This window comes from Limulus polyphemus, unplaced genomic scaffold, assembly GCF_000517525.1.
Source record: "Limulus polyphemus unplaced genomic scaffold, Limulus_polyphemus-2.1.2 Scaffold353, whole genome shotgun sequence".
NCBI lineage: Eukaryota > Metazoa > Arthropoda > Merostomata > Xiphosura > Limulidae > Limulus > Limulus polyphemus.
Window position 1 is genome coordinate 260,136 of NW_013665963.1, and position 14,999 is coordinate 275,134.

General features: G+C 32.2%; 2 protein-coding genes across 3 annotated transcripts in view; one reads left to right on the forward strand and one right to left on the reverse strand.

Annotated features, from left to right (window-relative positions):
• Window positions 1-14,999, forward strand: part of LOC106457627 (2-aminoethylphosphonate--pyruvate transaminase-like) — a 30,077-nt gene that overhangs the window by 1,394 nt on the left and 13,684 nt on the right. Inside the window, exons 3-5 of the mRNA XM_022383629.1 lie at window positions 5,694-5,846; window positions 6,507-6,607; window positions 13,804-14,047. Coding sequence (XP_022239337.1) covers window positions 5,694-5,846; window positions 6,507-6,607; window positions 13,804-14,047 — 498 coding nt within the window. The remainder of the gene's footprint in view (window positions 1-5,693; window positions 5,847-6,506; window positions 6,608-13,803; window positions 14,048-14,999) is intronic.
• The window catches only part of LOC106457632 (serine/arginine repetitive matrix protein 2-like), a 117,649-nt gene continuing 107,155 nt past the window's right edge, over window positions 4,506-14,999 (reverse strand). Inside the window, exon 6 of one of the 2 annotated variants that reach the window (XM_022383624.1) lies at window positions 4,506-4,667. The gene's annotated coding sequence lies outside the window, so the exon portion shown is untranslated. Of the gene's footprint in view, window positions 4,668-13,949; window positions 14,006-14,999 lie in introns of those variants that run through there. The other variant, XM_022383622.1, reaches the window with a different exon arrangement.

A 14,999-nucleotide genomic window follows, 5' to 3' on the forward strand; every position in this document is an offset into this window, starting at 1 on the left:
ATATATATATATATATATATATATATATATATATAACTTCAGTTTAAAAGAATGGCAGAAAAATATTTCATAAAGTAATGTTCAAGATCTGTTCAAAATATGGGCCTACGTACTTTTTTATTATTATTATGTACAACATGACATTATTATGGTACTACATTAAGTATTAAATTGTATAAGAATTTTTTATTATTTTTTATTGAGTCCCTTGGCCATTTATGACCATTAGGGCACCCTAGATGCTAAGCATCATCACTGGTTCTTGGGCAGATTTTACCTGGTGGTACCCAACTTCTCTCTAGGTAGCTGTCTAATTTAGCAGTGAAAGACTAGAGGAAAAGCAGCCAGTCAATACCACCCACTGCCACCTCATGGGCAGATTTTACCTGGTGGTACCCATCTTCTCTCTAGGTACCTGTCTCTAATTTAGCAGTGAAAGCCTAGAGGAAAAGCAGCCAGTCAATACCACCCACTGCCCTCATGGGCTACTTTTGGTTGGTTGTTTGTTTTGTGCTTTATGGTGCAAATTAGTTAGGTTATCTGCTCTTACTGATGAATAATGAGATTGAATGGAATATTACAATGACCCCACAGCTGAAAGGGTGATCTTGTTCAGTGATAGAGCTACAAACCCACAAATTGCAAATTGTGTGTCAAGTGCCCTAACCTCCAGTCCATACTTAGTCCAATTCTTGGGCTAGTTCACAATTAGTCTTTTTTTTAAGAACTTGAAGTATAAGTAGTATTGATCACTTATCTGCTGTGAAAATAAAAGTGAAGAATGGTTTTGTGTGATTCTTGAATTTTGAAAGCAAATGGGAGATCAGCCAAACAGATTTTAAGAGAGCTATTGAACTTGTGGCAAACATATAATGTGTAAATATTTAGCTCAGCTAAGAGTTTGGTGGTGTGATTTTGGCATGTATTTACTATTTGATTTTATGTTATGGATTTTATGGATGGTAATCGATTGAACCAAGAATTTTTATGATATAAATACCAATCATATATTTTGTTTATGTATCTCAAAAAAGTTTGAGATACTGCTTCTTTTGTCATTCTCCTTAAAATACATACTCAGCAAAGCTATGTTAAAATATGTCTTCTGCAGTTAACTGCTTAGCTTTACTGTACATTATCATTACCCAAAAATGATGCATTATATAAAACACATTTCTTTAATGGCTATTTGTAAAAGCACAGATACTACAAATAAGCATTGTGATAATTTTTGTGTTACATTTGTTGGAGATAGTCTAATAAAGATTACTAAAATAAGAATTAAAGTCACCAACTCCTTAATATGTTTCTTTGAGGTGCTAGGCTAAAGGATAAAGGTCTGTGGTGATTTTGCCTACATGTTATGGCCAGAAATGAATATTTGATATCTCCCATGGAAGTTATTTTACCTGTAGTTGAAACACCAAAGACTGTATTTACAGATATGATGTTGTCTATTACCATATCCTTATTTGTCCATGTATATTAAATACTATGTATGCCCACTTGCCAAAAGTTGTCCCATTTAAAGGTGTTTTGTTACTTTGCATCTATTTTTTATTGTGAACATGATCTTCAATATGTTGTTTATTATTATGAGTTGTGATAAATATTAAAAAACAGTATTGTTTAATGAAGCTGCTGGCTATATGTCTTATAAACTGCTGTTATGCTGATGTTTCAGTATTCATCTTTTGTCATATTTTCAAGTATTTAAACCATTTGTTTTGTGATTCAAGTGTACAACATTGAAAAAGTAAACAATGACCAAATCTGTACTAATCTTTTTTACACCCTAGTGCATTGTTGAAATCACAACCTCCCCAGAAGAGCTAATCACACAGGTATATTTGATACTACAGTATCCAAAGAAATTGACACATATTTGTGGTTATAGACCAATAATGTTTTACCACATTGTAAACTGAGTGATTTATAGCCTTATGCAGAAAAAGTATGAGACATCAGTTAGTCACGTGAAAGTAATACGGATGTGTCATATACCATGTGAAGTGTGGACCTAAAGGAAGAAGATGCATATCAAAACCATGTAATGATGAACTAAGAAGATACCTTCAATGAGGAAGAACACTCATGTTAAGGATGGTGTGTCAGTTGCAGGAAATCTCAACAATAGTACAGATATTCTGAATATTGTTCTTTCATTGACTTCCATCCAAATAACGGTGAAACTGTTTGAAGTGATTGTCCTCCTTCACATTCCACTTCTTCTGTACTTATATAACTAGCTAATTGTTGTACCACTTGAAGCACAAACCCATGTATTTTTGTGTATAATATTACCATTTCTGCTGAAACCTGGTGCTGCAGAAGTTCCCTGGATAGAATGCTTTTGGTGCCCACCATGTACTGTGTGATATGTGTGAAGATGAAAGATCATACCAATTGTAAAATATGTATAATTGATCTTTTGGAGAGCACATGTGCAGCAGTTAAAAGATCAGATGGATAGGTATCAAAAGTTAATTGATAATGAATAATTTAATTTTACTGGATTGACCTAGTCTCACTTTAATTACCTGTCTTCCAAGATTCTATCATTGAGAAACATCCATGTAAGCTCTCTATGAACTTTGAGGTTCTCCTCTTTACATTTTATTGGTTACCCAACAGAATTTTGTCTATAAGTTGGGATTAGGAAAATACTTTTGGTGTAATATAGTAAAGAGAGCAAATAATTTAACCCATTCTGCTTTGATGAGTGTTTTTGTAGCCCACTATTTTGAATTTGGATATATCAGCTGCTAAGAACTGATATATATTCATGTCCATCCTCCCTCATGGAACATTTTAACAGAGGAGAATAATGTGTTGCTATCCTAGTTTTAGATGGCATGTATCCATATAATGAGGAACATATCAATTATGCATTCCATAAGTTTGATGGTATAAACAATAATTAGTTGCATAAAACAGTGGAAGCTACTAGACAAAGTTTTTATAGAGTTGCATATTCTTTTTATAGGGAATGATGTGAGAATTTTCAGTACTTTTTTTAAGTCCTGTTGGCCTACTACCACAAAAAACAGGATGTTGAGTCTGAAGATTTATGTGAAATTAGTTTATGTGGGAAAAGATTGAAGCAGATGACATGGCTTTAGACTTTCCACAGTTGTCTGAAGAACTCTTGTAGTCACAGAAACTAGGTGTATACCAGCTGAAGCAGGTATATGCAGTATCAAACACATAAGAACATCAACTGTAGGATGGACCACATGACATAAGGGTCAGTAGTGAAAAGGATGGCCTTCTCCATCCAAAAATTCATTCCTACTATTGTATTTTCTGATTCAGGATTACAAGTCTGAGTGATCTGCTTATATTAGTCTGGTGTTGCCTTTGCTATGTAGGTACAAAAATAAGTGGTTCCTGGGATTCAAAGGGCACAAGAAACACAAGCCTACTAGACCCACTTCTGTATATGAATTGTTCAAGATGTTGAGACAATCACCAGCATTATTTTCAGTGAATTGAACAATAACTGAATGTGGAATGTGAACACTTGGTGTACACTGTATATGAAATATGACATTTTTATGATTGGCTTATGGAGATGGTTAAAAGAAGTTTGCTGGTAATTGTTTTCCACTTGTAAGTAGGGTGACCACAATATATGTAAATAAAGAAGTTCAAAAGATTGGGTAAATTTCCCATCTTATAGACCCTTATTTTTTATAAAGAGCTGGCAGCTATCTTACCAAGAAATTTTATAAGATTTTGTAAAACAGCAGTTTATGTGTCTATGATTTTTCTCTTCTAATTCTTACCCAGAGTGTTTGTATAAAGAAATCAGAAGCACAACAAGTATGTTGAAGGAGTATTTCTCGTATGTTTGTATTATAATCTTTTTTCATTGAGCTTCTATAAGTTTACATTTCTTAAACTATTATATTCACTAATGTTATAAAAAAATTTCCCAGTAATTATAGCCCTATTAGTTTTATTTCAGAAGTGGAAAAAGATTTTGAAAGTCTGATAAAAGATGCTTTGCAAAGTCATTTATCAAAGCTTAAAATTTTGTTGGATAGTCAATATGGTTTCATTAGGGTAAAATTTTGCCTTGTTAATATTTTTATGTTCTGTGAAGAGGTTACTGCTTATGTAAATGAGGATTTTGTATGGATTTGGTGTATCTGGATTTTTAGAAAGCATTTGACATAAAAGGTAAGTAAAGAAAAAAGTTGGCTAATTGGATAGATCAATGACATAGATGAAGGAATGGTCAAAAAATTACTTCAGTTTACTTGGGTGTTGCTAGCTGTGATGAGGATGCTGCTGATTTACAAATGGATTTAGATCATTTAGTGAGTTTGGCAAATAAATGGCAGATGACTTTTAACCCTTTCATTGTTCAAGAGGGGTGGGAACACCCCCCCCCCTCCCATGTGCAAAAATAAAAAATCTAAACTTTTTTGCTTTATGAAATCAAGTTATATCATGAAAAATTAAAGAATTAATACCAGAAAGTCATGTAATTACCTCTGTGTAGGCCTGGTGATGTGCCAAGTGACTAGAGAGTTGAGGTTAATTGAGTCTGGGATGACTCTCACTGACAGCAAGAAGGAAGGGTGAGAAGAATTTCTGTTTTCTAGATGTGGTATCGCACTCCTCTGTTTGCTCACACACTGGCACAGCATTGATCATGACTATATTATACAAATATGACACTTATCAGACCAATATAAATTACTAAAACTGATATATTAAATGCCTAATATTTACACTATATAAATTTTTTACCATTATATGTAGGTGTAAGGAGTGACATATATGAGTCATTAGTACAATCAAATATCGGCTGGGATTTCAAACATAAGTGATAGGTAAACCTTAAATGTCATATGATGTACAAAGCAGTGAAAGGTTAATTATGATAAATGCAAAGTAATGCATGTGGGTTATCATAATTTGAATTATAAGTATAATTTTGATTGGAATAACCTTAATAGTATTATGGAAGAAAAGAATCTTGGTGTTCTGGCTGATCTGTTTCTTAATTAATATATGCCATTCAAGCAGTGTGCTGTTGCTAGTGGTATGGTAAGTCGGATTTTAGGCTGTATCTACAGAAATATTGAATACAAGTCTAAAGAGGTTATAATATAATTGTATAGGGCACTAGTTAGGTCATATTTATAGTATTGTGTTCAACCTTTGGCTTCTTACCTTAGGAAGAACATTGAACTGTTGGAAAGGGTTACTAGATCTACTAAGATGATACCTGGGATCATGGAGAGGTTGTCATACAAGGATAGTTTAAGGTCCCTGAACTTGTTTTCTCTTGAAGAAAGAAGATTTAAAGGGGATCCAATTGAGGTGTTTAAGATTATGAGGATGGTGTTAATGCATCATCTTTTTTTCGTATTCAGTGGAGGGAGTGGTAAGATTAGGGGACACAAATATAAATTTTGGTAGGATAGGACTCATCTTCAGCTAAGACAGTTTGTTTTTCTAACAGAATGGTTGGCCTTTGGAAGGGGTTTCCTTCAGATGTAGTATATGAAATTAATTTAAGGGGGTTTAAAGGAAAGCTTGGTAAATACTTCAATGATTAATGATGTGTTTTTTTGTTTGTTTTTTTAATATAATTTAGTTTAGTGGATAGAATGGTCTAGATTGACCAACAGGTCTCTTGTTGTCTTTAAATTTTGTTATGTTGTTTTTCTTTGCAGGCAATAAAAAAGTGGTTAAAAAACTTTTTACACCTGGCCCTCTTGGGGTGAGTGTGGCAACTAAAGAAGCAATGCTGCAAGACATTGGCTCTAGGGAAAAGGAGTTTACAGATACTGTGAAGTTGATTAGACAGCTGTTATTGGATCTTGCAAGTAATGTTGTTCCATTGTTTAACTACGGTGTAGTTCTCTGTAATTATAATCGGTTTGTAACTTAGTGATTCAAATGTATCAAATTCAATTATTTTGTGTTTCAATATAGTTTAAATTATTCAGAAATGCTAAACTTGTATTGTGAATTTTAACAAATAAACTTTTTTTTAAATCATAAGTTTGGATGAGGTGAATGGTTTGTAAAATATCTTAGTGTAACAGTAAGAAATAAGTGAAATATCAGGTTGTTCACCATTTGACACTTAGTGCAAATAAAATAGCAAACAAGGTATAGTTAATTTTCATCCTGAAAAATAAATCAAATGAACAAAAGTAACAACAATAACAAGGATATGTTGGAGTTTTGATAGACAATATTATGTACTTGTGTGTATGAAAGTCACCTCAAGATGAAACTTGGCTAGCTACATGTATCCTGACTATGTATTTTTTATTTTTGTTTGTATATAATTTTGTTACAGTACTTATGTGTATGCATGATTTCTGATTTATTTTTAAGAATTCACAGATGTAAAAAAAACAAAAACAATATTATTATCCACTTATGATTTTTTTAAAGTAAATTTCTGTTTGCAAACCTAAATACAAAATACTGGCACATATTATTTTCTTATGTTTTCTATGTATTTGTTTGGGTAGATGTATCACCCGAGGAGTTTACAACAGTAATTCTTCAAGGTAGTGGAACATACATGTTGGAAGCTGTTTTGCAGTCTGCAACACCACGAGATTCAGGACAGGTATGGTTTGAACGTTATCAAGCATTTAAAGTATTTGTTTGAATAAACAGTAAATCAAGCAGTGTACAATACATTTGTATGTAATTTAGAGTAGTAATTTAGTTGCAAATGTAATATATTTTAAGTATGTTTCATACTGAAGAATAGAAAACATTGGTGAAAAATTTGCATATGGCATACTTAACCAAAGGTTTTTATTATGTGTTCCATACATTTTGTATGCTAATGTTTATAAAGAAATATTTCTCCTGCTGTTAACAACTTTAAAACTGAAACTAATTAAATGATTTAAAGAGGTTACTTCTCTTTTCCACTAATACTTTAACTTTATTTTTGTCCTGCAGTTTTAATGTCTGTTTTTTCTCTTAGTAAAACAAGTCATAAAAGCCTTCATTGATTAATTTATATTTTTATATCAGCAGTAATGGAAACTGACACTTTACAAGAGTTTCAAAGATGAATTGATAATTTCCTGAAAAATAAAGGGTGGGCTTAAATATTTTTTCTCAAGAATGGTTGAGTAAGAACAACCTTGAAGAACAAAATTGTCCCTTGTTGTCCATGTGTTAAAAACTAAACAACGGGAAAAGCATTTGAACTTGAATTGAAATAGAAACAACTTATTTATAAATAAATATAAATGTTTTAACCTAGGATCATGTGTTTATGTCAAGATGTAAGAGTCTTGGGTACCAAAATTTCTCTACTCTTGTGCTCTGAAACTTGGATACATTTTATTGGTACTAGTTGATAAACATGAAACTTTGAAGGGCCATTAATAATTCTGTATAAAGTTATTTGTCAACACTTAAGAAGCTGCTGTTGTAAACTGTATTTTAATGTAAACATTTTATATTGTTTGATTGTTTGCTAGAGTGAATTTTGACATGACATAGTGATGATGTGTGACACCTAGCTATTTCTTGAGTGTCTAGATTTGATGAGATGCCTCAGATTTTCTAGAGACCCAGGAAAAAATGTAATAATAATATAAACACAAGAGATTTCATCTGTTAGGTAGTCAGTCCATTTGCTAGCTAGTGAGTCTGTTACAGTGTTGTTAATCAATTACTGAGTTAGAAATTGTCAGTTTTGGGCTCATACCTTAGGTATAAAAGGAAATTTAACAACTAAGTTACTGTTTAAGTTTATTTCTGAGTTAAGCTTATTTCTCCTTGACATTTTATAACTTGTTTTAGAAGAAATAAAATGCATTTCGTTTTGACTTTGAATTATGAAATGAGATGAAAAATTTGATAGAAATGATGAAACATTGAAAAGAAAAACAAGCAGAAATAGACAGAAAATCAAAAGAAAACCAATAAAAAGACAGTAGTTAAAATAAATAGAAATACAATTTAAAGAATATTTAAGAACAAAAATATATGAATCGAAACAAGATCAATAAAACTATTAATTAAACAACTGGAAATATGCAGAAGGCAGTGATGGCACAACAGGGGGAAGAAGAATTATCCCCCCCCCCCATTTAATCCTGCATACATAGAGTAAATGTAATGTGTATAACATCAAAACACATTTGCTTTATGGGATCTTTTTTTTATAGTATGCTATAAGTCAACCAGATATATCCTACAATAATAAGTATTCATTCCCTTTAATCCTACTTTTTTGTACTAATGATACTACTGCACTAAAAATTATTTATTTGACTAAATAATACTTGAAAGAACATTATTCATCAAGCCACTTTTAAACCTTCTAATCCTTTCTTAGGTCTGTGAGTACTTTGTGGCTTCAAAACTCAGTACAAAGTACTTTTTGAGACCCCAAGTTGGCTCAATGTAACGTAGCAGGTTAAAATTTGATGAATAACCAGTCCCTTTAAAATTAACATGTGAATATAATATGTCTTGTTTTGCCCCAAAACTTTTTCTTGCCCCCTCCTACTCCATTAAATTTTTAGTGCTGGTGCTCCTACTGGCAGAAGGATTATCATAGGAAAATTGAGGTAATACGTAAAAGACATCTACAAAGTACAGAAAGGCATCAACGAAGTGAAGAAATATTATAACAATGAAATAAATGAGATAGAAAAAAAAAACACTAGTGACAGAATAAAACACCTGGCAAACAAATTGGCCACATCTCTTTCTGAATTTGCCCAAGGATTTCATCTTCAAACACCTTTAACTATAAAATATAGAAAAGAAGAACCAACTAGATCTGCTCTTATTATCACTACTGCTGTGCTATCTATGCCTACAGGACCCTCTGGACTATTTCAGCAATATATCATTAACTCATCAATGCACTTCCCAGAATGCTGAAATGTTGGACAGTAGGAGAAAATCATAGTCTTGTAAACCATGTTGAAGAGTAGCTGACTGATTATATGGAGTATTTTGTGAATGATTTATCATACTTGAACTCACACAATGAATTGTAGAGCTAACATAACCATGGTCACACCTTGTACATGTAAATTTATAGATAACATAAGAATGCTTTGTTTTTAGAACACTGTCTTTAACTTTTTGTGTGATGCATAACACTATTAAGAAGTATTTAAATACTTTATTTTATCTCTAAACTTACAAATGTACTGCAAGTAAAAATATAGTTTATTGTATTTTACTGTATGTAGGGAAACACACTTTAGCATTAAAGAAAACAGGTTAAAAGTATTTTGAATTATGAGATTTAACTTTCATCTCAACTTAGAGTTGTGTGTAAGTCATTTACTCTTTATTTGTGACTCCTGTATGTGTGTTTCCATAATTATTTCCACTACTGTTGATAAACTTATTTCATTTTAAAATGTTTGATGTTCTGTCTGTTATTTATATAATAATGTTGGTCAGGTAAATTTTAATTACAACAAATAAAAACCTCGGTGATATTGCACTGTCAGATGATTGGGAGTCCCCTGGTGGAACAGCTGTAAGTTATAGTTTCTTGCATATGTTTTGCTGTACTGTATTTATTTTTGTTACATTGAATAGTATGAACAATTTGCCTTAAATGTCTAATAAGATGCTCAGTATCTCAGAAAAGTTCTGCTCAGAATTTTGTTTCTGTCAATACATCATATGAAATATAATTATTATTTCAGTAGAGGAGAAATGTTTGTTTAAACATTTATCAAATCAAGTACAGTAACTGTTGAATTACTGAAAGTTTGTCCATATTGAGTTGTCAACAGCCATGTGACTCAAAGTTCTGAACGTCCTTGACACAATGTAGAACATGTGTCAACTTATCATCAATTCTTCACTCTCCCACCTTCCACATGATGTATTACATAAGCTTTACTTTCCCACCATATTTTGTATTTTCTTGTTAATAGCCATGCTGTTAACTTTGCTGTGAATTCTGAAGTCAGGGTCAGTTCTGATGCCAAGTGTTCTACAAATATTGATAATTTTACCACTTTGGAGAGGTCTTACTCTGCCTATAATATGCAGGGAGATCCCATTGCTGCACTTATTGATCAACATAAACAGGCTGTTAATGTTAAATTGTTTGCTAGTGTCTTGGGTGGGTTTTACAATTATGTAAATGTCCATGTTTCAGAACACTGCCATTTTGTCATGAATTTGAATAAAATCTATTCTTTGCTCTAGCCTATCCAACTTCATTGTTTGTAGAGTAGGATTTGTCTGCTACCACTAATCCTGATGAAGATTCTTTGGGTGTGATTTCTTATTCATCTCAAGTATATTTTATTTTAAGTCATGAACTAATTTCTATTATATCTTAGGATACTAGTATCATGCTAGATGATTCATTTCTTGTATCTTTATTTCTTTCATCTTCTAGTATTCAGATTGTTTTTGATGTTTTTTAGAAACTAGTAAAATGTGAATAATCTTCATATTCTTCATGTTTGTCATGTGAGTGGCCTTTTACCAGAGTAATTTTATACTACTCATCTTCTCAAGTTTTCAACCCACAGATTGGTTATTGAGGTGGTCTTACTCACCCATTGTTAGTTTCCTGTCTTTCACAGTGTGACTTTTTGTTATGGAGATTTCATATTCTACCCAGTGATTAGCTATTCTCATTCTTTTTACCCAGGATCAGATATATATACCTTACAGTTTTTCTGAATTGTGGGTCTCACTAATATAGTTTCAAATATTTTATATTATGATATAGTTTCTTATGTTCCTTTGACAACTTAGCCAATTGTGCTGCATTGCAAAATACTCGTCTTCCTCCCAACATCTCAGCTGACATCAAAAGAGCTGCTTTTCTGCATCATTTTGTTTTACAGGAATTTCACTTGAACTAACAGCTTCTTCAGGAGAAGAATGCCAGGTGGGGCTGATTAGGGTTTTAACATCTTGTTTAACTTCTGGTTATTGGCCTTCTTTGAGACAGCCAGCAAGTACTGTTCTCCTGCCTTGCCTATATTATTTACTTCTCAGCTGACATGTGCTGCTTCTGTCCATTTTTTTTTAACCGTTTAAGTGACCAAGTATAGAAGCAAGCAAGATGGGTCTTTTCAACTAACTCATTGACACTCTTTGGTTCCAGATCATTCCCATATCTAGGATATCGATGGCTGTCTTGGATCATTTATTCACCTGTGGGACCCTTGGTTTCAACAGATCCATCATTCTGGTCTTTGATTTTTATTGTCCTTCTCTTTCTATTCAACTAAACTTTCCTTCTAATCGCTTACAAATTGTGAATGAGAAGTCTCAGATCTCCATCCGAAAGAAGCTGTAAAAATCATTTATCATACTCCAGGTTTTTACTCCCATCTCTTTGTAGTTTCAAAAAAAAACATAGATCTCTCTCAGTTCAATCTTTACCTGAAAACACTTTTTAAAGATGGAAAATGTGATTCTTTTGGAATTTTCTTTGTCTTAACCATTGGATGACTAAGTTGGATATATAGGCCAGGGGCTTAACTTCATATTCCTGTTCATCTATCATCATGTCATTTTCTTCATTCTTACCATCAAAGGGTGCCTTTCCTTTTGGCTTGGCTTCAGCTCCATACATTTTCTTTTGAGTAGTCAAAATGTTTGCTGACCTTCTTTATTACATTAACATCGACTTTTGATTTTACATAGACTGTTGGATCATTTTGACCTTTTTGCCCAGGATCATTTTGATCACTCAGTATCTTAAACAAACTCAGTTGACCACCCAGCTGGCAATGTGCCTCAGATGGATCATTCATGCCTCGAAATCCCAATTAGTACCAACACAGTTCTTGGTACATCTGAAATTTTGGATCAACACAGTTCAAGTAACACTTCAGCCATCTCTTATGGTCTTGCAATCCTTGGATAATTACTCTTCTATCTTCTATACTTCTTATTAAACATATCCTTGAAGTCTGCTTCAAATAAGAAAACAAAATGCTAATGGGAAGAGAAATCAAGTATTTTTGTCCCGACTGTGATGTACCACTCTCTGTTGCACCTTGCTTCTGAATCTACCATGGTACAATGAACATCTAGTTTGATATATATGTAATAGACTTTATATATTTTTCTGGCAATTGTCTTTTTACTTATTTTTCTATTGTTGGGTCATTGTTTTTTGCATGTACAAGGTATTTTGTGCAAATAAAGCTAGATATTTTGTTTTCTTTACATTCATATTTCATGACATATCTCAGGTTTATAATAAAAGCTTTATTATATGTATATATTTTTTTTCATATAATAAAATTTATAACAAACTATTACAAATTATTTTGTTTTTCACTTTGCTTAAATACATAGTTTCAAAAAAATGAACTAAAAACATGATGTTTTTTGGGAATGTACTTATGGAGAAAAAGAGTAAGGGAAGGGGGACAAAAAAAACATGGTCTCTACTCATAATATTAGATTTTGTGTTTGTCCAGTAAGAACTCTTGCATGTTACATATACCTCTGTGTTTGTCTTAGGCACATTTTCACTTTCTACAGTGGTGATTCATGAGAGGATGATACCTTTTAAAGTTGAACAGAGGATACGATCTGGTGGCTGATGATGCCTCTCTGTGGGTACCTTCCCAACTTTTGTGTGCACATCCTTGCATAGAATTCAAGATAGCTCCAACCAAGATAGGTAACACCTTATTGCTTTATTTTTATCTTTTACCAGTGCTTTGGTGTTCCAATTGTACTGTCCTTGGATCTACTTGGATCTTGATTCTCCCTATATGTTCGCCAACTGAAACCAGTTTTGTCGTTTGGTTGGACTTTTCTGATGTTGATATTGAGAGCTTTAGCCTCAGCAACATGCCCAATCAATAGATATTACTGGTCTGCTCATCCAAGAATTTTCCATTGAAGGTACAGGATGATATATTGCAGTCTGACCCTGACTACTTGCAATGCAACCACCTGTTACCACACCAGAGGGTGTGATACCTCCACATTTACATACATCTTACTTGACCACCCCTTTTAATTAAAGGATGTGTGGAGTGATCAGGTATCCCGCTGAGAAGAATGGCTGTTTCTGAATCTCCTCATTTGGTCAGTTTTTACTCGTTTCTTCCATGAATCCAGGCCTTTGACCTTTACTTGAGTTCTGGATTTTACTGAAGCCCTGCTTGACTACATCTTTCCATTATTGTGGTCTAGGTTATTACCTTCCTACTTTAAAGCTCATATGTGATGAAACTATGTCCTGTGGCTCTGGTTCCCTCATCTTTCAATATGGGTATTTTATCTCTCAATATTTCAGAGGTAAGTGTACCTGGTTTGAATTTTACACTTGTAGAGTTAAAATGAATTTCAAACAGGTAATCATATCTGAAATGCATTATCACTCATCTCTCCACAAGTGGATGTGTTGTTTTCATCATGAGTGAAATTTTGAAAGCTGAATTATGGTAGGAAAGCAGAGATTATATAATGTGGAAGTTGCATGTTGATCAACATCATGAAAATGACTCCAAATAAATGGCTTTCAGTATTTCAGAAGTAAATACCCATTTGAAATTTATTTTAATTTTAGAAATATAAAAGTTTACTGTATACTTTTATAAATATTGTGAGATATTGAGAGAAATATAATAGCTTGGCTATTTTGAATTTAAATTAGTCACTATTGCACCATTGCATATTATGATGATACCCAAATATTTCTCAGGAATTTTTATTATTATTATTAAATTAAATCTAATGTTAAAGAGAAATTTAACTGTAGTTATCAATAACAGTAAAGGATTGTTGTGAGACATATTTAGTTGTTTAAGCCAGTATTAATTTTGATAGGTGCTTGTTTTAGTCAATGGTGCCTATGGTTTGAGAATAGAAAAGATCTGTGAAAGAGTAGGCCTTCCGTATGAGAGCATACCATTTCCAGAAGGAGAAAAAGTTGATCCACAACAGTTGGAATTAATCCTCAGAAATAAGAAGCAGCAATTTAGCACTGTGGTGGTGATTCACTGTGAGACAAGTACAGGGGTGATCAATCCTGTCAAAGAGATTGGATTGATTGTAAGAAAGTATTGTCCAGGTAGAAATGTTTAACTTTTTCATATTTTCCTTTGTTACATAATAGTTTCAAGGTTATTTTTAAAAACTATTAATGGGATATGTTCACTACATTTTAAGGATATAAACATGTTATTGTGGTGAGATTACAAATTTGTTCATCTTTACAAAGAAAATGTTCAAACTAGTGTAGTAAAATCCCATTTATTAGAAAAAAAAACTTTAATTTTTATATTTTTATTCCTAAAGTTTAGATTTCATAAATGGTGGTAAAATATTTTGTTATTGAACTTGTTAATATCTTTTATATCAAATGGCAATTTTTCTAGACACACAATAACAGTTGAGAATGTATAGTAAAAATTCAGGATTCTTATGTTTTGTGTTGTGTTTTTTCATATCACTACTTAAAATTACAAAAAAGAAGAAAACTATCAATGTAAGTGCATTGATTTTTATTCTGCTTATGATATAATGAAAAGTAGGTGAATCACAAGTGAAAACATTTACTTGAGCTCTTTTGCAAGTTAACTTTTAACCTACAAAAACTTTTGAATCAGTAGCTTAATTGTTATTTTGAGCAGATTGAGGTTCACATGTTGTGCTTAAATGTCACACAAAATTGTGTTAGTAATACAAAACAGGCATAACCTAGTAATTCAGTAACACTAAAGTAACACAGTATTGAAACAAATAAAACTGAAATAAACAAATTGACAGTAATATAATAATCATTACAAATAAGTGTGTATTTCCACATTAAAATGGACTGTCCATTGTACAAAACAAATAGATCAATTTAAGTGTACAAATAACAAGTTGATCAAATTAATACTGAATTAAATAAAATATTATCACAAACACAGTTACAGGGAATTGTGCGTCTTAAACAATGAGGAGTAATACTTATCTGAAAAAGAATGCAAAAAAAAAATGTTGATTAAACAAATGTTAAGGGTGCTTTATTTTTGCAA